The following is a 26920-nucleotide window of genomic DNA, read 5'->3' as shown; positions in this document are numbered from 1 at the left end:
CTCGGCCTAAGTTAGATCTGAGGACGAGCGGCATAATGCGTATTGCAATTTTCTTTTAATTCAAATATTAATAATTAGGAGGAGGGAAGTATAAGTAATGCCTATTATTTGGGGCCTTTTCGACGTCACAAGTGACGTCATGCAATTATGACTCGGTTTAGGTGTGTGAACAAGAGCACCCCCTCATCACATGATATTGATAGGAGCTGGAAGGGAGGTGGCCGCTGGCGCTGGCGGACCCTCAATCGCGGCCCATCGACGGAAAAAACCAAAAAAAAAAAACAAAACAAAACAAAACGGAACGGAACGGAACGGAGGTTTAGAAACACGATTCTCTCTTATCCATTTTTTCTCAATTCCAACCCCCCAACCCCACCTTTTCCGTGATTTTGCCTAAGCGGGACATCCCGGTTTCCTCATCAAGTCCCCTTATTGCTTTTCGGATTTTGCAAAACTTATGCGATGAAATATTCATATTTTATCCACGGTTTGATGTCCCGTTGAATTCGAAAGAAAGAAAAATCTAAAGCAGGATCAATCTTACAGTCACGACCCTCACAAGAACGAATCCTAAAATACCCATTTCTACATCGAGCTATCAGTCTGTTCATAGTAAATTTTTCGCATCGAGCGTTTAGCATCACAGATGATTTTTTTTTACGCGAGACATCCGGGATTCTTTATCACACCCCCTTGTTGCTTTTCAGATTTTTGCAAAACTTATTATGTTGAGAGATTGAAATTTTATCTACCGTTCGATGTCCCCGTTAGATTCGAAAGAAAGAAAAATTTAAAGTCGGACCAATCTTACGGTCTCAACCTTCCGTAAACGAATTTGAAAACACTCATTACTATACCAAACGATCGATTGCTCGTGGCAGCTTTTACGCATCGAGTATTTAGCATCACGGATGGAGATTTGCATCGTCTCGTGCCAAGTTCATCAACGACGGGTCTCTTGTGGAAGATTACCGATTTGGATTGGGAATCCAGTTTAAAAAAAAAACTTCGGAGGGGAGCGTGAAGGTTAAGTAGTTTGACAGATTTAATTTAACCCCCTTTGGATGACGGACCGTGTGATTTGGAACAGCGTACGATTCGCGAAAGGATGAAACATAATTGAGTTCGCATGACAATTCATTAGTAAGCGGTCACTTCAGCTTACTGTCCTTTTGTTAATGAGAAAGACAATCAGGAGAAGTGGGCCGCGTACGCACGAAAACGACTTCTCCCGCCGTATAAGTATGGCTCTCCCGACCTTTTCTCATATGGGAGGATTCTAATTCGCTAGCGACCGCCATTTTTATCTATTGATAATCCTTTTATAGTATGGAAAAATTGCCTGCGAAGATACGTGTCAATGCTTAGGAGGTATTTTGAAAATTCCCACATATTTCCGGATGGATAACGATAACAAATGTAAGTTTCGAAAGAATCGATGTAATTCAAAATGCCGAATCGTTTTATAGCGATCCTAATTGAATTCGAGTGCGCAAATGTTCAAAATATACGTCGCATTAAACTAAAATAAAAGCATATACTATTTCGGCGCATTAACACATCTTCTCCAAGTGTCGTGTTCAAACTTTAAATTTTTGAGTGCGACATGAGATATATATAAATCCATGATTTGGCGTAAATTTTCTTCTCCCGAAATAATTGGTACGGCATTTAAATTCTAAATAAATCGAGACAGATGAGGATCAATGCATCCTAAAAGGACTCGTCAATTTCGTTGCAATCAAGCACCTATGAACAAGACTGAGGCACCACTAGCGCATCCATAGAGTGATGTTAGATTCTTTTCAGAAAATTATGAAAAGGTTATATAGATAAACTTACTTGTCAACATTTTAAGAGTCTCGAAAATATGAGAAGTTTCGGATTATAAAAAGATATTCGAAATGCACGAGTCGCAAGATTTTACGATGAATAAAAAAAAAAACCCCGATCGAACATGTCTAAGATTTGCATCCTCACGAGATCTATTTATGTGGGTTGTGCTAAAGTAGCTCCGGCAGATCTCACATATGTCGAAGTTAAAAAGGGATTAAAAAAGCATGTATTTACCCAAACAAAAGTGAGCAATTAATATAAGGTCCCTAAATAAACTCAGTTAAGACTTGATTAATGGGCGAACCCGAATGGATGGGGTCTAATGTCGTGCATGAGAATGATCGCCCAGGTTCCCTCGTGGCTAAAGTCACTTAAGGTTCGATGCCAAATTGGTCGAATTTGGACGGAGGCAGTCCAAGGTGGACACATCAAGCATGAGAAAGGAATTACTTACTTAGGTTCCGTTTGCTTCACGAAAAATGAATTATGTAGAAAATATTTTCCTAAATACATATCGATCGTATCGCTTGACATAATTAGTTAATATATTAATTATCGACAACGAATTACGTTTAAACCTTTTCGTAGACGATGAAATCGTTTTCTATTCATTCATTATCGTGAGCGATTAAATCGATTATTTTTAGAGAACTATTTTTCAAACCATTTATTTTTCACGAAAATAAATATAACATTAAACTTGTCTTTTCCCTTTCGGGCTTATCGGGCCACCGGGTCCATGATGTCAACCAAGTCTCCTCGATTGAAGCACCGTGAAATGATAGCTCATTTTCTCTCCGTAATCATATTTAATACATGCTTAACCTAAATCCTCTCGCAAGCCGCAGTAAATCGCGCGCACGAGATAAATTGAGCCAAGTCTAGAATCCTAAGAAATAAGAATCCCTACTCCAAAATGAATTTATTTACTGAAATTACGATTTTCATTTTTCGGTCGAACCAAAAAAAAAATGAACGGAATGATTTGTTTTTTTTTTTTTTTGTCAAATGAAATACGGAATGAATTAAGTGTCCGTAATTCCCTGCGAAGAAAAAACAATAATAATACGGAGCGGAGATAATGTCAAAGAGCCTTTCAGTTAGATGTGGGGCGGGGTGGGCCCGACGCAAAAACGGGGGGGAAACCGCGTGATAGAGGGGTTGGCCCTTTCTGTGTTCTCGGTGTCAGCAACTTCACAGAAAGCTAAAAAGATGGCCCAGCGATTTTACGGATAAGGACGTCCCATTTTGTAATTTGCCGATAAGGACCTTAAAGAAACCACGAAGGGAAATTACACGAATCGTGTCAATTCTTTTTTTTTTTCTTTTTGGGTCGAAATATTAATCGGGACGATTCATCGTGCTCTAATCTGCGTTAGGTGGGGAGAACCTTAAGATCTGTAGGCCGAGGAGAGGGTCCTCTGAAGATTTAAAATGCAGTCGTTTTAAAAAGGTTTAAGAAGAGGGTCATCTTGCGGGACAACGAATCTATCGCATAACATCAATGGTCAAAATATGCGTATTTTAATGCGCAAAAGCCACTAAAAGCGTCAAATTATATTCCATGTAACACATATACCTTTTTATATATTTTTTAATATACAAAAAACCTTAAAGTTGTACATATGTCACATATTTACTCTCTGTCAAAGTTTTTTCAACAAGCACCTTTCAAAATCTGCAGAGACGTCGGAGAGCATATGGTGTTGACATGGGCACTGGCGTGACTTACGTGATCGTTCTTTTTCATCCGAAAAATTATCCGATGAAATCTCGACGGAGGGTGAGTGTCTCACATGTTTGGTGTTTTTTATGATGCAAGACATAATTTAGGATAAATACGTTACGGAGGACATACTTTAAGATTTTTTTTTGTCACAAAAAACATAATTTGAGGTCATTGTTAATCTTTCTGTAGGAGGCAAAAGGGGTTAAAAAAGGGAAAAAAAAAAACCCTCCTTGGTTGGAGGGAAAAAGACGCGAGTGGGCGGGCCCCGCCAGCTGTCTGGTCCGGTGGTGGTTCGGGTCATCTTCTTCTAGAGGATCTTTTCATTTTTCAAGTTCACATGTTCTTTTGATTTTTTCTTGCCGGGCATGAACATGTAAAATAGTATCAATTGCCGACCCGTTCGTTGTACCCATTCCTTGTCAGTGTCAATGGAGAGAACATTGCTTTCTGTCGTTCGCTTGCTCTTGGATCTATATCACGGACCCAAATACCACTAGCTGACGAGAACCGCATCGATGGCTGTCGTATGTTTTCCCTCACCCTCTTCAGAATTCTTATATCCATATGTTTCTTTTTCGTTTGTTCATTCCATCATGTTTTTTGACTGAATTTAGGCTTTGAATTGTAGGAATCACTAAGTTCCGGGTCTTACGTGATCTCCAAATTCACAAGAACATGGAGAATCGACAAAATTCAAGGATTACAGTGGCGACCCATGCTAAGAAACTTAGATAGATAAAAAAAGAAAAAAAAAGTTTCACCTCGACGAAGAGCTATACTTGCTGCCCTGTGTTCTCTCTATACGCTTATTTTTGTTCCTTAAACTGCCGTTCGTAAAACATATTGAAAGTGAAAGAAAAAGGAATCATGGTGCTTGAAAATTGACCGGAGCCATCCCATAAAGCGAGAAAAACAGAACACATATCAAATGAGATATGTAATAACGTTATTCTTTAGATTCCCGGTGCGAGATCTAATCAAGAGCATCGAGACAAAAAAGAGTGAGCAAACTGATTCGAAAAAGCACATCCTGACAATTTTTATCGTCACTCCATTCAATCGTCATCTTCAGATTTTCTTCCCCCGGTATCAACTCTTTCTGTGTCTGTCAATAGTTGCTGCTCCTTAGAACAGTGATCGTCTAGACCCACGATTTTTAAAATGACATGTGACTATGGGACGAAATTTTTTTTTTTGGGCCGCCTTCTCTAATCTCGAATATTGTCGATCCGCCGTGCCCACCTCTAAATTTGACATGACAGCCCAACGACTTGGCGACAAGTTACGGCATGAGAATATGCAAAGATTAGTCCTCCTCTACCAAAAGTCAAGGCCAACCTCATCTTGACGAGCTCAAGTTGGGGCACAGGACAGTAGCTTAGAGGGGAGGCGACCCATATGAATCGTGACCCTCGATTCCAAAATCCTCCACCTAATTATATCTTTTAGGTGATTTTAAGATTGACCCGATCCCGATCCCATTCAAAAACATGCAAAGATTGACTTTGATTAGGACTCGGAAATATCGTCGCCTTAATCGCGTCCTCATCAATCCTAAATGTCTCTCCACGTAATCGAGTGATTATCTTTCATGGGATGATTTTGCTTTATTCTTTCCATTCATTCGTTTTGACCCTTTCCAAAATGAGGGCCGCTCGTGCCTCTTCAATCAGCGCGTTGATCCAGCCAATCTCGTGCTGTCGGTGGTCGCATTATCGTTCGAAGCTGTATACGGAGACCCGGAAAGTTAGGCGGGACACCCTATTTCTAGACCAAGTACGAGAATTTTGAAAGGTCGCCCATGGAGTTATCTCGCGGAGTCAATCAATCGTGTGAGGGTTGGGTGAAATTGGTAGGTGGGGTCACCAATCTATGTATTTATTCTTAATTTGGACGGTCAAGCTTTTAATTAACCCCAACAGCTTCAATAATGTCCTGGAGATCGTATCTGAAGTGGAGGGCCATCGTAGTCAAGACAAAATTAATGCAGTCCCCCTATGTATACTTTAAATTCTAATCGTATTTTAAATTAAGATTTCTTATGTTGTCTCTAACCCAGAATCGTGGGAAGAAATTTTTTTTTTTTTACACCAAAAAATGATCAACTTTTAATTGTTATCCGGAAGTATTGAACTTAGCCGGTAAGAGCAAAGTTTGGTCAATAATGAACAGAATTATCTACAACTTGAAGGGAATCAAGAACTCGTCGGTGAAGTTATCGGCAGCACAATGTGAAGTTGTTGACGAGAGTGTTGAAGTTTCTCGTAAAATCATCGGTATCGATGGTGAGTGACCAACGCGAAGATAACCATTGGTCGTTTATGTTTTATCCATTCGTGCAATAACTTCCGGTAACCACCGAAAAGGAATTATTTGTTCTTTCTAACTTGGTAATCGTTATGTTTTATCGCCATTTGTAAAGATTATAAATAACCCATATGTACTCTTTGTAAACCTCCTTCGATTAATGATAGCACTCAACGTTATTTACTTTTATCTTTACTTTTCATAGTTTATCTTTTTTCGCAACTTTGCATTCTTGTATCTTTCAATTCTCGCACTTTAGTCCTCGTTTTTTTTATACTTTGTCATCAATTAAATTTCGATGTTGTATCTATCTATCATCATATATTGTCGTTGATTAAATTCTGACAAAGTGTTTTGTACTTCGTTGTCAATTAATTTTCGACAAAGCATGCTCGTTCCTTATGATCCATTGAGATTCTTATCCGGAATCGACATAGAATTCGTCTCCTCTTAAGAAAAATCGAAAATCCGATTTCGGCGAAAGGTATTTCTTCGACGATTGTTTTCAAAGAAACAAGTCTCAAACTTTCACAAGAAATTTCAATGTAGTCCATCCATTCAATTTTCGCCGGGATCGCCGACGTGACGAAGACGACCGGTGATAACTAGATCACTACGTCTGAAATTTTCTTTTTTTGTAATCGAGATTTCCCACGTGCAATGGACAATTCTCGAGGTGGTGGGGGTATGAGCGCCAATGCCACCGGTTAAGTCCTCCAAGACGCGGCCGAGGAGATTCGAACCCGGGACCTCATTAGTTTAACTGTCTAAGGCCTAGAGATTTCACCAACTTAACCAACGCTTCATCGGCAATTCCACGCAAATGTTTATGAGCACAATAATGGAAACCGTGTTGCTTTAATAAGCCCGAACTGCCTCGAGCCTTGTCGCTTTGTCCGTGTAACTCGATTTAATCAGATTGGCGGAAAGTACTCCAAACCTCTTACACATTCTCTATGGTCGAACTTTCCAGCGGGCAGTGAGTGGGGTCTCGACAAGAACAAGATTGCCATATCGATTTCTACTTTTTTTTTTTTTGGTCAGAATATCAATTTCTACTTTGACGACCGCAGCTTATTCAACTTTTATGGTAAAAAAAACAACAACATTCCTCTTGCTAAAAAGCAACGACCCTTGGCGTGGTTGAAGAATTTGTTATTATTCTATGTCATTATGACCATATGATTCCCCGTAAATTGTAATTCTCTGGCAAAATTTGGAATTCTACCTCAATGATTTGGTTGAAGATAGAACATCTCATCTAGCAAAAACAGACGACCATCCATGCATGTGTGTCCCACGACATGTTATGGACAAACCTTGAGCATAAGCAACTCAATCTACCGTTGGTCACCGGAATTAGTTAGTAATTCGATCAAAGGGAATTGATAAGATATTAAAAAATGTCGGTAGCTTATGAATGATACGATAAATTTTTTTTTTGTGGGTTTAAGAGAAGAGAAGTTGATCTAAGAAGAAATCAAACGAAGGTCGCTAGCTAACTCAAATGAGAATTTAAGACACAAAATTTATTGTTAACTTGACTGGATAAATTTGTTATTTACTCAAATTGAGGTTAGTAATTTTTAAGAGGAGTTGATAAAAAAAAATTTTTTTTTTGGTCGAAAGAGTTGATAAATTTGAGGAGTTAGTAAGTAACGCAAATAAAGTCGATGAAGAAGTTGCTAATTCTTAAAAGCTTTAGTAAATGACAAAAAAAAAAAATACTGAAAAATCAGGGGACTGGTATATAGATCTTTTACCACTAATATTTTGATACTTACGCATTCTTTTAAAAGTTTACCAACGCGGAAGAAAACGTAAAAAAAACAAATGAACTAGCACCCTTGACATTTGTCGCGTATCGCATTATTCGTCACGCTCCGTAGGGCTCGACCAACTATATGATCTTCATAATCAATATAGACTTTCATCTTGATTACGATGCCGTTCAACCATCAAAGATAGAGTTCGCGAAACGACATTAGTTTTGGACAAATAACAAGTAACGAGCAAAATATATGTGAAAAAGTTAGTCATTGAATTGAGGGCAAAATTATCAAAAAAGAAAAAAAATCTTAAACTTGTTGTATTTTTTTTCCAATTCGATCATAAATCTTTAAATTGCGCCATTTCGGTTGTAAGCCTTTTTATCGTTTGTTAATCGAGCCAATCCGATCGATTTTGGCTGGAAATCGCCGACATGGACGCCAGATATCCTACGTGGCATGGTAGGCATTGACATAGGAATTTTTTTAATAATATTTTATTTATTTTGAATTGTTTATTTTTTTTATTTTTCTCTTTTTTCCCCCGCCAGCCTCAGAAGAGGGCGCCCTTCGCTAGATCGAGCGAGAGCAGCCCTCGCTTGAGGCCCATGGCATTCACTGGCCATAAATATAAAAAAGAGAAAGAAGCAAAAGAGAAGAACATAAAAACAAGAAAAGAAAAAAATAATTTAAAATTCAAAGATAAGTAAATAAAAATCTATGGGTAATTTCCGGCCAAAATTCAACGGGTATACTCAATTAGCAAAAAGTTGAAAGGCTTATAACTCAATTGATACAGCCAAAAAATTATTGACTTGAATTAATAAAAATACAATAAGTTTCGAAATTTTTTAAATATTTTTTTCTTGATCTAGCCATATCCAGCCCACGATGAAGTTCGAGACAGCTAAAGGATGGTCCAACGTTACGAACGTATGCATCCCACGACCAAAAAGAAAAGAAGAGAACGGGAGAAAAGCTAAAAATATCGGGACAAGGGACCGTGGCAACAGTAGTATCATTCGATCGTCGCGCGCATCCTTTGCGGTCCAAGCTTTTCACCATTCATCACTTCATCAAACACATGCTACTTACGGGTGGAAAAAAAAAAAGAATTCGAAATGCGTGGATTGTTTTGAATTTCCGTACTTTGAAGGCGCCCGATTCATAAAATCATGGGATTCATGAATCCTCTGCCAGAGTCGCAAATCGAAAAACAAAGACAGCGGACCAAATTTCTTTGTGCCTTGCTAGCATAGCAATCTTAGATCTCTTGCGGTCGTATTACCAAGGATTGCATCCCGATAATCTGGATGTTATGAGTCATAAATCCTTAAAAGAATAGACATCATAATAATTTTTAATTAATTTTTATTTGCCTTTTTGCCATCTAAAACAGTCTGTTAGTTTTGGGTGCGCATGAAATCACTTCTACTCCTGGATTTCTCCGCCAGTAGTCAATCTGGCAGGGAAATCCGTTTGGTAAAAACCTTGCCGAAGTAGAAATCCATTTGGTAAAAAAATTGACTTCTGGTAGGATTTTCAACTTTTGGTAGAATTTTCAACTTCCGGCAAGATTTTTTGCCAACTTTGAGAAGTAATTTTTTTTTACTTCTCCACCTTAGAATCACTTCTTCGATCACATTGACCTCCACCGACCGCCCATCGCCGCCCGCCACCAGCCGCCCGCCCGCCGGTCGCCACCCGCCACCGGCACCCGGCCGCCCGCCGCCGACCGTCCGTTGAAGATTTTGTTAATAATGTTCTAGAAGTAGAAATTTTCAATCATAATCAAACGAATTTTTCTGATCGGAAGTTAATCCGAAGTAAAAGTAGAAAAATCATCTTCTGCTTTGAAGGAGAAGTTGAGAAGTTAATCTGAAGTGTTACCATGCGCACCCTTTACGATTATCTAAAAACTATCAAATATTTAATTTTTTTATGATTTTTTTTTGGGGTGTGTGGTGGTGGGTTCGAAAGAGAGGCACGGTGGCCAATGGAATAAAAGTGGCGTACGATGCTCATTAACTTTTGAGTTGGCTGGCTGATCAGGACATGGTGATGATCCGGCGGGACCATTTTGGATTTTTTTTTGTTTTTCCAGAAAAGCAACGTAATTCGGATGTGAATTCATCAAAGGTCGATTTTTGGGTTACTTATGGCTTCCAACATCGTTGCGTCACCCATGAACTCCCTATGTCATATTCTGTGCCACCTTGAGTTCATGATTTTTTTGTGTCCGGCTTCTTTGTACCTAGCTTTTTGGATGATTAATACATACTTACCTTATCAAAAAAAAAAAAAAAAACATCGTTGCGTCACTCTACACGTCGGTCTCTGGCACGTGGGCTTTGGCCACTGGTCTAGGTAGCATTCCGTTGGTTTCACGTGTCTTCGTGCTCTCCTAATCCGACGCCCGTGACATGAATTAGAAGCAACAAAAAGAGGTTCGAAAGCGAGGGATCTTAATAATCCCGCAAATGGTCCCCGCGGGTCTTGTCCCTAGCGTTGTTGCTTCACGCCTCAAAAGGCTCCATCGCAGACAAGGCCCACACGAGTACACGCGGGAAAGTATTTCCGGGTGGTGAACCAAACTCAATTGCTTTCTAATACGACCATCCCGATTCGCATAAGTCATGTCGTAACGGATTTTCGAAACCAAACTACAAGTTTTTTTTTTTTTTTTAAATTTGTGAATTCTTCACCAAAGCCGTTAATAGATATATAGCGAGTGGGATTTTGTAATTTCCGAGCACGTTTTATCGAGATTGATATGAGTGAGAACTAATGTGCAGTGATTTCACGAGATTCTTCGAAAGCGATTCATCTTGTACCTCAATAAAATCTTACTTTGTGTCGAAGTACTGATATTTTATTTCCTTGATTGAGTAAGAAGAACTCTTGAATGGTATCATCATTTGGGAACACGAGTGGAAGGATAACCGCAGTCTTATGTCTACACGATCAAGATCATATCCTCATTTGTGCTGTATTTGCCAAAAATAAAATAAAATCAAGGGGCATCCCTTTTTCACTCGAAAGGGTTTTTGGTCTCTCCTTTTTCAAATTCTAAATTGATGTGCCCTTTAAGAAAACCGCGACTCATCATGCCATAATAAATTAAACCATTCTCTAGATAAATCGATTGAATTTATCGCGAAATGGCTTATGCATAATCAATGTGACCGAAGATAATCCTTACAACTCTTTACGATTGATTGAAAATCAACACACGTAAGTAAGTATCGATTGGATCGAAGAAATTAAGTAAGATGTTTCAAAAATTTGTCTAATATTATAAGAAGTAACATTTTCCTTTATTTTATGAAATAAGGCTGAACTTGAATATAGAAATTTAATGTCGCAAATTTAGTATTTCTGTCATCATAATTTTTCATGTTCTTTGTGATTTTATGTGGGAGTTGACACTCAGGCTGTCTAATCTCGAGCTAAAGAGTAAAGAGCCACCAAAAACATCGAGCGCACGTCTTTCGCACGTCAAATTGCACGTCATCGTGCTAAGATCGGGGAATCCGTTCGAAGGATTGCTTCCGAGTATCTCCCTGCATGATGCGCGTATTTTTGGAGCGACAGAAGTATTGATGGAGAAGCACACAAAGTCGGGGCTGTTGAGGGACCCACTTGGAGCTACTACGTGGCTCCTCTCCGGTCATGTGACGAAGCGGGGAGGAGAGAAAAAAAACGTGTTCTCTCCAGCGAGATCTCGCGCCTGCACGGCCCCACATGGGCCTTCGAAACGTGTTGCTGCATCGCACTTAGAAGAGGTTGGCCTCGGGAAGCCAATTTTGAGAAGAATTATAGAAGAAGTCTTGAATTTATTATAATTATTTCAATTCATTTTTAAATCTCTTATAATTGTGCTAATTCAGTCTATTCAATCGGCCAGTATTGATGTGGCCTCGCCGACGTGGTAAAATTTTAATAATATATTAATATTTCACGAACTATCAAATTATTCTTTTATGCTTTAATATTTTTTTTTTACTTTTTTTTTCTCTCTTTTGGATTTGGGCTGGCAGCCTCCTTTCGGCCACCGGCCCAACAAAAAAAAAAAGAAATGAGAAAAAGACAAAAAAATTATTAAAAAATTATTTAAAATATTGAAAATATTAATATGTTATTAAAAATGTGCCACGTCAGTATCGTTCGGTTAAATTGGCTGAATTGATATAATTATAAAAGTTTTAAAATTGAATTCGTATAATTACAATATGTTTAAGAGTTTTTTAGCAAATTTTCTAGCTAATTTTCCGACAACGCATTCAAGTGTTCCTCGCGACATCGTGTCGTCCATCACAAGCGATGTTTCAGACCAGAGGCATGGCTTCCCACGTGAACACACGTGAAATTCAAGTTCTCTCCACGACCCGCCGCGGAATCTGCATCGACTCGCTCCAATCTCGTTAATCAAGTTTTCGTTTTTGGTCGACGTTAATCAAGTTCAACGTAGCAAAATATGTGTGAATTCGCGTGTTGAGATGCCGCGATCCAAGCCCCGTATGTTGTCATTTCGGGCCCCATTTTTTTAAAACGAATCCCCGATCTAATGTTCGGAGAATGCGCTTTTGCACAGTCGCACTGCGGTCCGGATCCGGCGGGATCCAGATTCGGAATTTGACTGTAACCAGCTTATTTTATTGGACGATGCCAGCCATTTTTTTTTTCTTTAACCAGTGATCAAGAGATTCTCTTGTCTCCGCATTGTTTAGCAGTGAGTCAAGAGTGCATGACAACCATTCTATTCTAAAAATAGATTTCTAACAATTAATACATTTTTTAATTTCTGCTTCCGGACGAGTTTTTTAGCAAAAAAATGCGTTTGACAACGACATAAAATTTCTAATCCTGGAACAGAAGTTCATTTGACAACAGTAGAAAATGTATACTTTTAAAAATTATTATTTACTATTTAAAATTAAAAAATTATTATTTATGTTTTGTTCCGACGATGGTTGTTGCGACAAACGGAGGACCGTAGTTGGTGGGTGGCGGCGGTTGGCGGCGAGGCGAGGGGTGATGACGGGTGGCGGGAGACAAAGGACAGTGATTGGTGCTGGTGAAGGTTGATGACGGCGGTTGGCGATGAGTCAGGAGGCAACCGAGGGCGGCGGCATGTGGTGGTTGGTGGCGGCCGGTGGGCAACCAAGGGTAGTGGTTGGCGGCGGGGAAGGTGGATGGTGGGCGGTGGTTGGTGGCTACTTTGCCGGCGGTCGGCCATGGTTGAGGTTGTCGATAGAGGTTAAGGGCGGGCGGCGATGGTTGAGGCGGCCGGGGGAGGGTGGCGGTAGTTGGCAACCGCCGGGGATGGGTGGCGGCGTTTGGCGAAGGGTGGCGACTGCTGGCGGTGAGGCGGGGGACGACGATGGGCGGCGGTGGTTGGTGGTTGGCGGCAACGGGTACTTGAGAAAAAGTGAAGTGTTATTATTTATAGTTTCTGTTTCTCTAAGAAGCTAAAATTTTTTGTTTCTAATTTCCCTTCCAAATTTATTCTTGGAACAAATTTTTGTTTCAGAAATATAAGAATATAATTACATTACCAAACAAGTTTCGCTTCCAAACCTATTCTAGAAATAGGTTTGGAATAAAAATAGAGAAGTATAATGGTTGGCATGCATCCCCTCAGTGACTAGACCCGTTTGTTGGGTTGAGTTTAGGGTCGATCATAAATGGGCCGATCCGAATAGACCCATTTAACCATTCTATGATTTATTTTATTGCAATGCAAATGTAGTGATTCATACCCGACCCGACCTATATTCCTAAATTAAGGGTGCATTTGTTTTAGAGAAAGTATATTTCAGAATTAGTTTTCCAGGACTTTCATCCGTTTAGTTCACGGGAAATGATTTAGTCGGCGGAAAGTATTTTTCGATCATTAGAAATTTCATGCATAAAATTAGGAAAGTGAATTCTTAAATTTAAAGAGGTGAAAACACTTTCCAAATGTGTTCCTCTCGATGCTTAATATTATATATATTTTATTTTTTGTAATTTAATTTAATTTAATTTATTTATTTTTTCCCTCCTCCACTCGCGACGGCCGGCAAAGCCACGAGCGAGCTCAAGCTTGAGGTTCTTTAGCGTTGTCGCAATGGAGGAAGTAGAATGAAAAGAAAAGGAAAAAGAAAGAACAAACAAATAAATAAAATAACCAAAATACAAATTTTTTTTGCTTGAGATAAAGTCATGAGATTGAATCATTTTTCAAATGGAAACTAAATATAAAAAAAAAAAATTTCGGTCACATATTACAGATTAAAGGACGAGAAATCATTTTTTTAGAAGATGATTTTCGAAAAATCATTTTCCTTTTTCTTGAAGTTTTTTCGTGAAACAACGGCGCCCTAAGATTTACACTTTTAAACGGACAAAATTAGAGGCGAACTTGATTTCGGGGTAGAATCTAGAACATGAAATCGGACTGGTGGGGAACTTGCTTGGTTCTAAGTTTTAAGATATGCGGGATAGGATTCGAGTTCTTAAAAAAAGAGGACTTGTTTTGGCTGATAGGTTTTAGGTTTCAAATGAAATTTATATGGACCTGAAAATGCTCCCTCGTAGTTAAAACTTTTCCGTATAACACGGAATTAATTTTGAAAAGGCCAATGTTAGTGGCTCGATCCGAGCTTGTTGAGAGTGTATTGTTCGTGGCCGCTCGGTCAAGCGCATTTCCACATATACCAGGGGTATTTAGACAATTTACATTCTTAACTAGTAATCTCTAAATGGTGCCATCTCAAATGCACCTAATGTATATTCATGCTAAAAAAACATAATGCACGTAACGTGGACTCGTGCTAGGATAGGTAATGTCTGGAGAGCTCTTTGGGGATTCAACTGGTCAACCCTCCTATCGTGTTCGTCCCTCGTTTTGCACACTCGTGCGCCTGAGGATTGGGTTGTTGTGAGCTTGAGTTGGCTAATGTTCTACGTGGGACCAAGGGAGGACAATGCATGTGGCTCGGTCCTTTGAATTGGATCAAATATGTGGACCATGGCATTTGTATTAGAACTACAGTCACAACGAAAGACTTCGGAATGTTGCCGACACTTAGACTGATTGAAGATCGAAAAAACTGATTGAGAATTTGGAAACTAAAGTGAATGCCTTAGACGGCCTAGGGCAATTTCATGGAACTTGACGAGCAGATCGAGTTTATTGAGGGATCGCATTATGCTGGAGAACGATTGAATGGGTATTCTTGAGGACGGCATTCGAGAGACTGTTCACACCTGGAGTGAGGAGATAACACAAATTGATTGCGCAGTCGTTGTACCGGACGCGAGCCCCAAGTAATGCACCACACTTTGATGTAAATCGCAAACGATGGAACGATTGATTGACTATTGCTTCGAGAAGAAACATAAAAACTCCAGTGTTTCAAATTTGAGTAGGAAGAAGTCGTTCAATCTAGAGCAAATTCAAGAGTGCCAAAACCCAGCAGCAATGGATCAAGTTAGGAATTCACGCCTAGGGATTCTGTACCCGAGAAATGGCAAGATCCCGGTGAACAAACGGACACGACTACTACCTTGCTTCATATGTAATAAATCCTACAAAGTCCCGGAATGCGTGAAACATGCAGTGCACATAATCTTCACTCATTCGATTCGATTTCCTTTCGATCGGTGAATTTGATGGCTGTTTCAATCTCTTTACCTTTTTTTTTTTTTGGTGGTTGTTGGGATGTCGAATTCCAGCTTTGTGTAAACCGTGCGGGAAAGTAAAACAAGGCGATCGTCCAGTGGAAATGTGAACATTCGCTCCATTATCCGAAAGAAACAACTTACCATCTTCCCCCTTTTTCCATGTGAATCGTACAAGGGATCAACGCGAGTTGCATTACACACCCAAAAAGTAAATATATTACACATTCGGTTCGGGTTCACCAATCAAATCCATCCAACGGCCCACATCCTCCGATGCTTTTCATCACCTTTCACCAAATGACCGCACGATCACGCATCATCCATCGGTCCACCGGTCACTCTCACTCCTCGTCGCCGTCGAAGACGTGACACTCGTCGGTCTCGGGGTTGTCCCCACAGAAGGACTCGAGGGGATCCTGGCGCAGCACCTCCAGCTTGAGGCGGAGGTGGGCCTTGGCCTGGCTCGCCTCCTCCACCTCGTCCCACGCCACCCTGCACTCCGCCGACGCCGCCGCCTCCCCCTCGCACGCCTCCTTCGCCTCCGCCACCTTCTCCTCTATGATCTCCCTCAGTCGCGCCTCCCTCATCTTGGTCCCCTTGTACTTCGCTCCGCCGCCTCCTCCTCCTCCCATGGCCTTCACCGTCGCCGCGCGCGGCCTCTTCTCCTGGCGGCGAGTCGCGGCGCCGAGCGATGTGATTGTGCTCGGGGAGAGGATCGGCCTCGAAGAGAACGATGAGGAGAGGTTGAGAGGCGTGATGGATGAGGATGCCATGGCGATGGAAAAGAGCGAAGTTGCTCAATGTGATGATGGAGGCGAATGCAAGGTGGTGGTGTGACTGGCGTCCCTCTCCCCTCCATTTCTCGTCTCCTCCGTCGACCCGATGAACGACAAAGAGGGGTGAAAGGGGAAATTTGCTATGTAGAAATGCCAGTCTGGGACTCTGGAACATCGTTGTGGATTTTCAGATACAGTCAACAGTAAAACATTTTGGGCCTCATGGATTCAGCACGAGTGAGCCCCACGTTCTGTTCTTCCTCACAAACAGGCCCATCTGGAAAGAGCGAAGAAGCCCAATAACAATCCACAGTGCCCTAGACCTCCACTGCCAACGGTTATTAGGAAGCCACTGAAGCTCCCCTCATTTCAAAACATTTGAAATCCCTCCCCCACTTCTCTCCTCTCTCTCCTGTTCTCTCTACTCTCGCTCTCTACGAGTGCACAGGGACAGTCGACGTCGCCAATGGAGGACGCTCGGATCCAGAACGCGGACCCAGAAACGGCGTTTCTGGCCTCGAAACGGCAGACCGGCAACGAATGGGAGCTGTTCAAGGAGAACGTGAGGCCCCTGAAGAGGGGTCGCAACGTCAACCTCCTCAACGACTCCCTCAAGTCCCACACCGACAATCACCTCAAGAAATCCCTCCTCGACAAGCGAAGGTCTCTTCAACTTCACCTCGCAACCCTTTTCTTCCTTCCTTCCCTTTTTAACGTTTCGTGGCATCATTTGGTTTTTTTTTTTTTTCAATCATTGGGTTCTTTAGGAAGTTGATCGAGGCGATCGATGATTACAAAGGGGACGATCCTCTGCAATCGTGGCTTGAGTGAGTTATCATCACTTCCTCCATAGCACCGATCTTTTAAGCTTCTTTAGGGCGGTTCATTTTGAGCGCGCTTTAACGATTTTTCGAGATGCTCATTGCTTGAATTCGTGCTTGACTTTTGTTCTTGCTTGTATAATCAGCTGATAAGTTAGCCTAGGTCTAGCTCCGAGAGCTGAAGCAATTAATGGTTCCTCTAATTTCTTTTGATTAAATTTTAGTTTTGAAGTTCTAAGATTTGTAGCATATGTGGCGAATGGGAAGCGCTTTTGTGCAGCGGTTTTTATTTTCTGTTAAACTAATTTTCAAAGGTGTATCAAGTGGGTTCAAGAGGCATTTCCACCAGGTGGCGACTGCTCAGGACTACTTGTGATATATGAGCAATGTGTTCGTGCCTTTTGGCATTCGGACCGCTACAGAGATGATCTCCGCTATCTTAAAGTCTGGCTGGAATATGTAGGTTCTCATCACCAGTTGTCTGTTGGCTTTTGTGTATCGACTGCTGCATGTTTCAACAACTCTTCAAAAATGATTTAATTCATCAGTTGATAGGTGCTTGACTGGAATTTTACTGCAGGCTGACAACTGCCGTGATGCAGAAGTTATATACAACTTTCTGGATGCCAATGAGATTGGGAAGCCACATTCTCTGTTCTATATATCTTATGCTTTGCACATGGAAGCCAAGAATAAGATGAAAACGGCTAATGAAATTTTTAATCTCGGGATATCGAGGTAATTATTTCTGTAGTTTAGTGTGCGTGATATGCCATCTGCTTCTCTAGGCTATATGACTGGGTGGGCAATTAACCAGTAAATAATCTTCTGTCGTAGTAAGGTTGCATATGCTCTTTGATTACCATCTAGAGTGGCAATACTTAATAACCCTCGAAAGAATCTGGCTGAAATTCCATGCAGCATTGTTGAAAAAGCGCCTGCTTTTAGGGGAAACGCTTAGAATAAACATCTCTAGACTACTCATTCGATGTTAAGAGTAAAGAAGGCTGATTGCGGTGAGCCTTGCAGTATACTTTTGGGGACTATGTTATACTCAAAAGTACAGTCATGCACTTCTTTTTTCGTTACCAATCTTCTTATTCATGCACTCGTCAAATTTTCTCCATATCGAACTCAGGTTCATTATTTCATGTCTGTCACTTGCATAAAGTTTTGACGGTTTGTTTGTGCATTTTTATAGGAATGCTCAACCGATTAAAAAGTTGGAGGATGCTTACAGAAAGTTTTTGGCACGCTCAATGAGAAGACCGTTAGCTATAGATGTATGTAGCATCTTATTGAGAACTTATCGGACAAGTATTTTACTCCAGGTCTCTTATGTCTATGTTCTTGCATTGTCTAGGAGGAAAAAGCAGAGAATGGGCTGCCCGCACGAAGTTTTGGAACTGTCCTGGCAAAAGGAGAAAAGAGTAATCCTCATTTTGCTCTTTGTTTCTATTATGCATAACTTATTCTTAAGCCATTATTTTATGGTTTTGTAGCAAGGCAGGCTACATTGAGTTCCGATCTTGCCAGCAGGAAGCAGAAGCCTGAGAGGTGTGTAATTGTTCATTAACTTGGCCACATTCCACATTCTCCTGTAGTTTGGGAAATTTGGCAGATTGAAAATTTCTGTGTTATTGGAAATGCAGATCTTACAGAATTCTAAATTTTCACCCTGTTGATTGTCACTTATCATATGATATGTTTCCCCTTACCAGTCATCGAGACAAAATTAAAGCATATTATTATAGGAGCTTTTGATGTAAATTACACAACTTTTGCTATGATAGCTAATATTTGTATAAGTTGTTATACACTGTTGCTTTCCTACTTCCAATTTTCATTTTGTTACTTTATGTAGGGTTCCATTGGCCATTTGTAAGGATACAAATGTCGATAAGTCCTCGAGTCATCAGCCTGATATATCAAAGAAGGAACCGAATTTCTGGAATAATCTTGGAGGTCGAGCAGAGAGAAACAAAGAGAACAATGCACAACCTGCAAAATGGACATCATACAAGGTTCTGCCTCTCTCTATCTCTCCCTCCCCCCAAAGTAAAACCTTAGATATATTTCCAGATTTTTCTGATACTTGCAGTTTCTTCATTTCTTTTCAACCCCTAACATTTACCCCCTTCCTTTCTTTCAGATACCCCAGAAACTTGGGCAGAGGACTGGAGTGGCTGCAGCTAGTACCTGTATAGAGGTGTTTGTCGACGAAGAATGTGCAGAGTGAGTGACCATCACAGCTTTTGATGTAGAACCATGTTGCATCTGCAAATAAAGTAGTAGCGTATCGTTGAACATTTTACGCTTTTTCAATGATAGTTGTCAAATAATGCAGCAATTGATTGTGAAAAGTTATCCAATTTATACATAAACCGTCATGCTTCAAAGAGAAAAACTTTTGACCTCTGATTAAAAAAACTTGACCAGGACGGGCAAAGGTGGAGGCAAATCATCAACCTTGGAGCTCAGGCAAGGCGATGGCAAGGACCTTAAAGAGTAAGTCATCGCTGCGATGGCGGTTTCCAAGTCGATCACATACCTAAGTAATTCTGCTGACTTATGCTTATCCTGTCGAGTTTTGCGTAGGGCAACGGAGCTACTCAGAGAGAACCCGTTGCGCAATTTCCCTCCCAACAGTCTTCCCAGGTGATTAGACAGGCAAAATGGGAGGCTTGTTGTATACTATGTATTTATTGGGGTCAGCTTTTACCTCTAAGGCTGATTCAAACATGCCATTCATCTTGAGAAGGAATCTGGACATCCACCTTTCAATTTTTTCCCTTTTCAATGTTTGTAAGCAAGTCGAGCTAGCACATCTGTGCTTGCAACACAATGTCTGTTTATTTGGTAAGGTGAAGGATGTTTATGCCTCTGCATGCTGTTGCATTCTTGTGACTTGGACCGATAGTTCGAATTGGTTTAATGCAGCTTGTTCCATCTTTTTTCTCCCTTCACATTTGATCAAGGGCACATGGTTCTCGCATCTGATTGTAATGTGAATCGGAATATGTCCTTATTTCCTTTCATAGGATATAGGTGCGATGATCATCAATTTACACTGTGAGAATTTGAGTCGATTGGAAGAGCTATGAAGAATCACTCCTCTTTTGAAAAAAATTACTAAAATCGTATGGAGTAACTTGGTCGACTAATAGTGCGGGGTAGTATCATGCACAAAATACAGGCGGTCAAATCTAACCCGAAATTTCGAATTTTTTTAAAAAAAAATCACGCCCAAAATATCGAAATGAATATAATAATAGTTCACACGCTCGTTGCGGGCCTTAATCCAACAACTTATGGCACGAGGGGACGACGGCCATGCACGTGCTGAGTTCGCCTTAAGTTTGAACCTCTTGAATAGTAGGCCGAAAGGTAAAATGGGCTCCAATTCAATTGGGCCTCATCTTACCAACTGGGCCAGCTTCACTTTAACGTAAAAAATGCAGATGCACTCTACGGCCGCGATGCCTCGCACGCTTGACGCGGGACACGCATCTCTCTCTCGCTTCTGGCTCGTCTGTCTCTCAATCCAATACGCGCACAAAACCAGCAAAGTCGAGCAAAGAGATTTCGAAACTCGAGCGTCGAGCCTTCTCGTCCTTTCTTCTCTGTCCAATCTGAAATTAGGGTTTGGACCTGCGCGCAAACCCTAGAAAACCACCCCAGCTCACCTCCTTCACCTCCGATGAGATAGCTTGCTCAATCAATCATACGGTACGCGAATTGCCTTTTCACTTGGATTTCAGCTCAATCAATCTCCATTAGGGTTTAGTCTTCGCGGAGGAACCAGACCATGGCGGAGCACTTGGCATCGATCTTCGGCACCGAGAAGGACCGCGTGAACTGCCCCTTCTACTTCAAGATCGGCGCCTGCCGCCACGGCGACCGCTGCTCCCGCCTCCACAACCGACCGACCATCTCGCCGACGCTCCTCCTCTCCAACATGTACCAGCGGCCCGACATGATCACCCCCGGGGTCGACGCGCAGGGCCAGCCAATCGACCCCAGGAAGATCCAGGAGCACTTCGAGGACTTCTACGAGGACATCTTCGAGGAGCTGAGCAAGTTCGGCGAGATCGAGTCCCTCAACGTCTGCGACAACCTCGCCGACCACATGATCGGCAACGTCTACGTCCAGTTCAAGGAGGAGGATCAAGCTGCCGCGGCGCTGCAGGCCTTGCAAGGGAGGTTCTATTCTGGTCGCCCGATTATTGCCGATTTCTCGCCCGTGACTGATTTCCGCGAGGCCACGTGCAGGCAATTCGAGGAGAATAACTGCAACCGGGGTGGTTATTGCAATTTCATGCACGTCAAGATGATCGGAAGGGAATTGAGGAGGAGGCTGTTTGGGAGGTACTCATATCGTGGTTATCGAGGGGCAAGGAGCAGGAGCAGGAGTATGAGCCCTACTAGGCATAGGAGGGATCAGGAACGGCGTGAGAGGGACTATAAGGACCGTGATTACCGCGGCAATGGTAGGCGCGGAAGCAGGGAGCAGTATGATAAGCACGAGAGAGATGGAGGAGGTAGGAGGCATCATGGGAGCCTGAGGAGGAGCCGTAGTCCGATTAGGGAAGGGAGCGAGGAGCGTAGAGCCCGGATTGAGCAGTGGAATAGAGAGAGGGAAGAGAAGCAGTGATTTGAAAGTGAAGCTGGAGTTTTCATTTCGGTTCTTGAACTTGATGGTAACCATCCTAGGTTCGTGTGTTACTTTTTCGTTTTCCTGTTAATGTTCGAAAGCTGGAAGTTATTCTGTGCTGAGTAAGGCAGTGGGAACTGTTAAGCTGGTGGTTTAGCTGTGATTGGTAGATTCATAGTTGGTCGTGAGGATTTGAGTTGTCGGGACAACTCTTATTTCACGTGCATCGCGAACTCTATGCTCATTCAGCTGTCTTTGAAAACTCTGTTATTGAGCCCTTTCTCCATGCTAATCTGAGGAACTGGCATGTTTCACGGGCATCGAATACTCTATGCTCATTCAGCTGTCTTTGGAAACTCTGTTATTGAGCCCTTTCTCCATGCTAATCTGTGGAACTCAGCTTGTTTATGAGTGACTGTCGATGTTAATTCTCTTGGTCATTTGGAGCCTATCCTCAGTGAGATTATTGTGCCAATGTGGTGTATAGAGTTGGCCCATGTCTCTAAACCCATCCGACTGGGCGGGGATTGGACCTTTTTTGGGGTTGTCCTTACATATTGTTTTCTTTTCTAGTCCGATGTTAGGTGTAGTTACAACTTTGACTCTCTGTTCATGTGACTAGATGCTGTAAAGATAATAACTCAACTAAATACGCCATTTAATTTCTTCATCGATTCTTGGTTGAAAATTGGGATTGATCCTGTTGCATACATGTTGCAGCAATTTTTAGGTGTCACCGGGATCTCAAAGTTGGTGCTTCATGGACAGAGTATTTTATTTCTTTCCTCGCTTTAACTTGACTTTTCTCTGTTTTTTTCTTTCTCTAATATCGTTTCACCCATCTTTTAGGGCCATTTTTGGTAGCTTTCAGAGTTGGTTAGGTCGACACGAGTGGGTTCAAAAAGGAGAGTCGTCCCTGGTATCTGCTGTATATTATGATCCTATATCCTCCCGATCTTGAAACTCTGATTTTGCAGGGCACAGATTGACCTAGTGTTCTTTCTTAATACAACCTATCCATGTTCAAGTTTTTCCCTCTAGTCGCAGACAGGTTTTCAGGTTTTTGATGCTGAGAATTGTTTCCATTGCAAGGAGCCCATTTAAGTGCTGACTCTTTCTGTGTCTTTTAGCTGCAGTGCAGCAGTAGGATCATTTTTAAAGAGGCCAAAAGCTATGGCGCAATTTCCCTCCACAACTTAATAAAGTTATAACCTCCCTCTAATTAAAGCTGCAGAGGCTGTTCACTCCATCATCTGGACAAATGAGGTTAAAGGGAAGATGCATTTTATTGCGCTTTAGAACAGTGGGGGTTGGTTAATAAAGGTTGTGTGAGAAATGCAATAACCTCCTGCCGTGAGAGATGTTCAGACTAGTGAGTAATGATATCTTGAAAGGAGGACAGGCATGGCGGCGTAGTAGTCTCATTTCCTTTCCTTTTCTTTCCTTTCCTTCACTCTGGCCTAGACATCACTTGGCCACCCAACCGGCATTTCTTTCTTTGAAACGTATATATTCGAATAATTTTTTTGCACTACTTTCCTAATTGATCAAAATGAATTTTTTGTTGGTAGTGAATGGATTCTTGAGGTTTGATAAGCTCTTCTTCTTACTGTTTAGCAAAATTCATTGAATGCCATTTGAATGGTTTTTCACTTCCGGAAAAGGCCTCGTGCAATTTGCTGCCCACTGCTCATTATTTTGAGTATTGTTCGGTTTAGTAAAGCACCAAGTTCACAGCATTTACAACCCTCGATTGTTTACAGTCATTTTCCTTGTGAGACGCCTTTGTATAATTCGACAGCTAACATTGCCTGGGTATCTGTTATCGTTCTTAGGGGCATTGCTGGATAATTTAACTTTACTTGTTCTGAAACACCTGAAATTTGGACAATATAAAAATGTTGATTTGTAAATGAACATGTGATTTTTGGATAATTACTGACATTTTAATTAGATTAAAAATTTGGGAGGGAATGGAAAAAACTAATTTTGATTCTCTGTATGTTTTTCAGCAAGTCTTTGCTTAAGCCAACTCCTCTACTTATTTTCCTGTGTGATTTCTCTCTCTTTAACCTCTGCGAAGGATGTCACGTTGCCATTTTTACGCTCTTGTTTCTGTTGGAATTGCGATTTAGCCCATATGAGATCGTTGTTGGTACAACTTCTTGACTTGATGCATTATTCGTTGTGATTTCTGTGTTGAGTTTCTTCTGCTAAGTTTGGCGAGATGTATTAGCATTTACCATTAAAGTATGATTAACTTTAATGCAGTCGTGATAAGTCTGACATCAGTTTCTTCTCTAGCGATTCGCAGCTAGAATTTGAGCCATGGTCATTGGATTAGGTCCCTTCCCTTGTGCGTTCATTAAGTCCTGATCTCTTAGAAAATTTTTTGCCCCGGGTAAGTCGCAAGTCATTTCCTTCAGGATCATCTGTGGGACTGAGGAGCGTGTGCAGAAGACGTAAGTGTGGAGTTTGAGCAAGGATCAGAATGATGGTCTCTCTCCCATTTTTTATTTTTTATGTTGGTCAAAATGGTCTCTTTCCCTTCAGTAGTTAAAAATGGTCAAAACTTTTCAGAGTGGATGAGTTTGAAGGGCAGATAAATATATGGACGTTGACAGTGTTATGGTGTCTGGATAGTTATTTTCAGAGGGCCGGACGTCAATAGATGGTTGTGATATCACGAAGAATTGAAGTTAGGTTACGTTTGTCGATGTCAAATGTAATGTTGCACTACATTCGTCTTTGTAGAAAATTGCGGTTTCTTTATTTAAAGCTTTTTTAATTAGAGTTAATATCATGAAAAATCTTAAATTGGTAGTATATTTATGACAAATTTACCTCACAAAAAATTTCAAATTAGTATATTCGTGATAAATTTATTCTAAATTATTTTTTTATCACGAAAAATTTCAAAATGGTACACTTGTGATAAATTTACTTAAAGCTATTCTTTTGACCACTAAAAATCTTAAATTGATATATTTGTGATAAATTTATTCTAAATTAATTCTTTTGAGCTTGAAATATTCTAAATTGGTACATTTTGTAACAAATTTATTTCCCGTTAAATTGGTTTAATATTACGAAAAATCTCAAATTGATAAACTTGTGACAAATAGGTCAAAACCTCATATTGGTATATCCGTTAATTGTTACGTGTCACTAAATCAGTAATTTGATAGTTAAATTTAACGAAAATTAATGAAGGGTAAATTTGTTACAAGTGTACTAGTTTATGATAAATTTATCTTAGATGTACTAGTTTGAGATTTTTTGTGGTCGAAAAAATAGTTTGAAACAAATTTGTTACAGGTGTATCGGTTATTAACCCTTTTAATTAATGTCGCAAGAGAATGCAGCAAGACTCTGCGACTTTGCTCATTGACATCTCTCTTCTTTGAGCACCTATCTCTAGCGCCTCACAACAATCCGTAATCTAATTTTGGTCATCTAATTTGTGCACCCACGGATGCCGTCCTTCCTCGTGCATGTCCTGCCGACGACCTCTATTGCGTACGACGGGACATGTATAACGTGGGTGATTAGCACTCGCCGGCGCAGGGCGATGGATGCTGTACATGCAAGAAACACCTTTTGAGATGTGGAAGATGGCATGGCGAGGGTCGTCTCTGCATTATGTTTATCCGACAAGTCGAAAGCCAATAATAGTTGATGCGATAAGGAAAATTTATCTGCCTTCGTGTTGCGGTGTTTATGGCAATGGAGGTTTGATCCTGTTCCGAGGAATACAGTAGCGATCCGAGAAGCCGAGCAAGCAGCGGTTGGCGGGTTTTTACATGGGTGAATTTAATCCGATTTTACATTTCTCGACCGACAAAGATTAAGGACCTCTTTGCAAAAAAAAAAAAAAAAAAAAAAAAAAAAAATTCGCTTTCTGGTCAAAATTTAAAATACCATCTGGTGGTTCCGCATTTGAAGAGATTAGAAATGCATCATCATAAGTGAATTTGCATGAGGACATTTGTTATGAAAACGTTTAAGTGCGTCCGTCATGATATGTAAATTAAATATCAAGCAAAAAATAAAAATATGTATGTAGGGATGCCCTAAATGACATGGATTGCAATCGAATATGATATAGATTGGTTTAGTAGCATGTCTAGTAAGAACTATAATGTCTTCCAATGTCCGTATTTTTTATTTTTTTTGGCTCGATGATGTTATAGTAAAGAATGAACACGAACTCATATATTTAGCTCCTTACCCAAAAAAAAAAAAAAAACTCATATATTTAGCGTGTATACGTGAGGGCTGCAAGCGAGGTGCAACCAATATAGCTCTGTCTTTACACTTCAATTTAAGTCGAAGTGCTTCTTTTTTCTTTTTGCACCATGAAATATTATCATAGTTTTAAAAGATTATGAAGCATCGTTGCTATTTTACGTGTCGACTTTTATGTATTACAAAATTTTAGAATATTTTGATTGTCTCTAATGAAAAATTAAAACAGTTATAATTGATCCCGACACTCCAAGCTTTTTGATTGACTCTAAGGAAAAATATTTAGCGACAAGTATTCTCAAGACATTTATTAAGGGGAAATTTGTATAAAAATTACAAATCCTATTGTACTTTTGCCAATTCAGTTCTTAACCTTTTCGAATTTTGTTGACAGGGTCAATCCAACCAATCTTGACGGGTAATTGCTGACGTGAACGCCACTGCCTGTGGCGATGTAGATAATTTTAATAACATTTTAATACATTTTTCTTTTTTCTTTTTTTATCACTTTTTATTTTTTTGCTATGGCCGGGCTGGTGAGACTGGTCTTGCCCAAATCTTTGTGAGGCTGGTCTAACCCGCTGCCAACAAGGGCCTGGTGACCTTCATTGGCCACAATGAAGAAAAGTAAAGAAGAAAATAAAAATTTCGAAAATATATTAAAATATTATTAAAAATTGTCAATGTTAACTATTTTCGATCGGGATTGGGTAGATGGACTTAATTTTCAAAACTTTAAAAGATTTAAGACCGAATTAATCAAAATACAAAAAGTTTAGGATTTTTTGAGTAATTTTTTCCTTATTAAGGGATCTCGGTTTTTTGATGGAAAAAAAAGAGAAAGAGTGGGGGGGAGGGGGGGGTTTGCGATATCAGTTTTCCCTTTTTCTCCGAAAATCTAACTCACAAACTTTTTCTTAAGCATTTTACATGGTGAAAAATTCCCGGGAAAAATCCAAAAAAGGGCCCAAAGCCTTTATGTTTTCTCAAATAAGGACCTCAAGTGAATACTGCTTCAAAAAAGGGCCCGAAGTCCTCATGTTTTCTCAAATAAGGGGCCCAAGTGAACACTGTTTCAAATAAGGGTTTGAAATGATCATAAAATCTAT

General features: G+C 40.5%; 3 protein-coding genes and 1 long non-coding RNA gene across 5 annotated transcripts; 2 read left to right on the top strand and 2 right to left on the bottom strand.

Moving 5' to 3' along the window:
- Positions 1-8876: 8876 nt before the first annotated feature.
- Positions 8877-23867, bottom strand: LOC125313731. The gene is made up of 3 exons (XR_007197321.1): positions 23726-23867; positions 13409-13413; positions 8877-8887 (listed from the first exon to the last, which is right to left on the bottom strand). It is a non-coding gene; the product is annotated as an uncharacterized LOC125313731 (long non-coding RNA).
- On the bottom strand, positions 15535-16095 carry LOC115736062 (calvin cycle protein CP12-3, chloroplastic-like). The gene has a single exon (XM_030667597.2). The coding sequence runs from the start codon at positions 16083-16085 to the stop codon at positions 15654-15656; it is 432 nt and encodes a 143-aa protein (XP_030523457.1). The 5' UTR covers positions 16086-16095; the 3' UTR covers positions 15535-15653.
- On the top strand, positions 16468-19873 carry LOC115735840 (mitotic spindle checkpoint protein BUBR1). Its single transcript, XM_030667297.2, has 11 exons — positions 16468-16751; positions 16856-16915; positions 17224-17368; positions 17490-17647; positions 18111-18192; positions 18273-18339; positions 18412-18466; positions 18774-18933; positions 19062-19144; positions 19349-19417; positions 19508-19873. Exons 1-11 carry the CDS (start codon positions 16555-16557, stop codon positions 19569-19571), a joined length of 1140 nt encoding a protein of 379 aa, XP_030523157.1. The 5' UTR covers positions 16468-16554; the 3' UTR covers positions 19572-19873.
- On the top strand, positions 20443-22587 carry LOC115734386 (splicing factor U2af small subunit B-like). 2 transcript variants are annotated; one of them, XR_004014649.2, is made up of 3 exons: positions 20443-21609; positions 22284-22332; positions 22413-22587. XR_004014649.2 is itself a non-coding variant. In XM_030665140.2 (2 exons), exon 1 carries the CDS (start codon positions 20718-20720, stop codon positions 21561-21563), a length of 846 nt encoding a protein of 281 aa, XP_030521000.1. In that variant the 5' UTR covers positions 20443-20717; the 3' UTR covers positions 21564-21609; positions 22284-22587. The 2 variants fall into 2 exon arrangements, 1 of the variants encoding a protein (XP_030521000.1); XM_030665140.2 differs by having other exon boundaries at positions 22284-22587.
- Positions 23868-26920: the final 3053 nt, after the last annotated feature.

This window comes from Rhodamnia argentea, chromosome 2 (genome assembly GCF_020921035.1).
Source record: "Rhodamnia argentea isolate NSW1041297 chromosome 2, ASM2092103v1, whole genome shotgun sequence".
NCBI classification, from domain to species: Eukaryota; Viridiplantae; Streptophyta; class Magnoliopsida; order Myrtales; family Myrtaceae; genus Rhodamnia; species Rhodamnia argentea.
The sequence above is the reverse complement of the archived record's forward strand: the minus strand, read 5'-3'. Positions and strand labels throughout refer to the sequence as shown.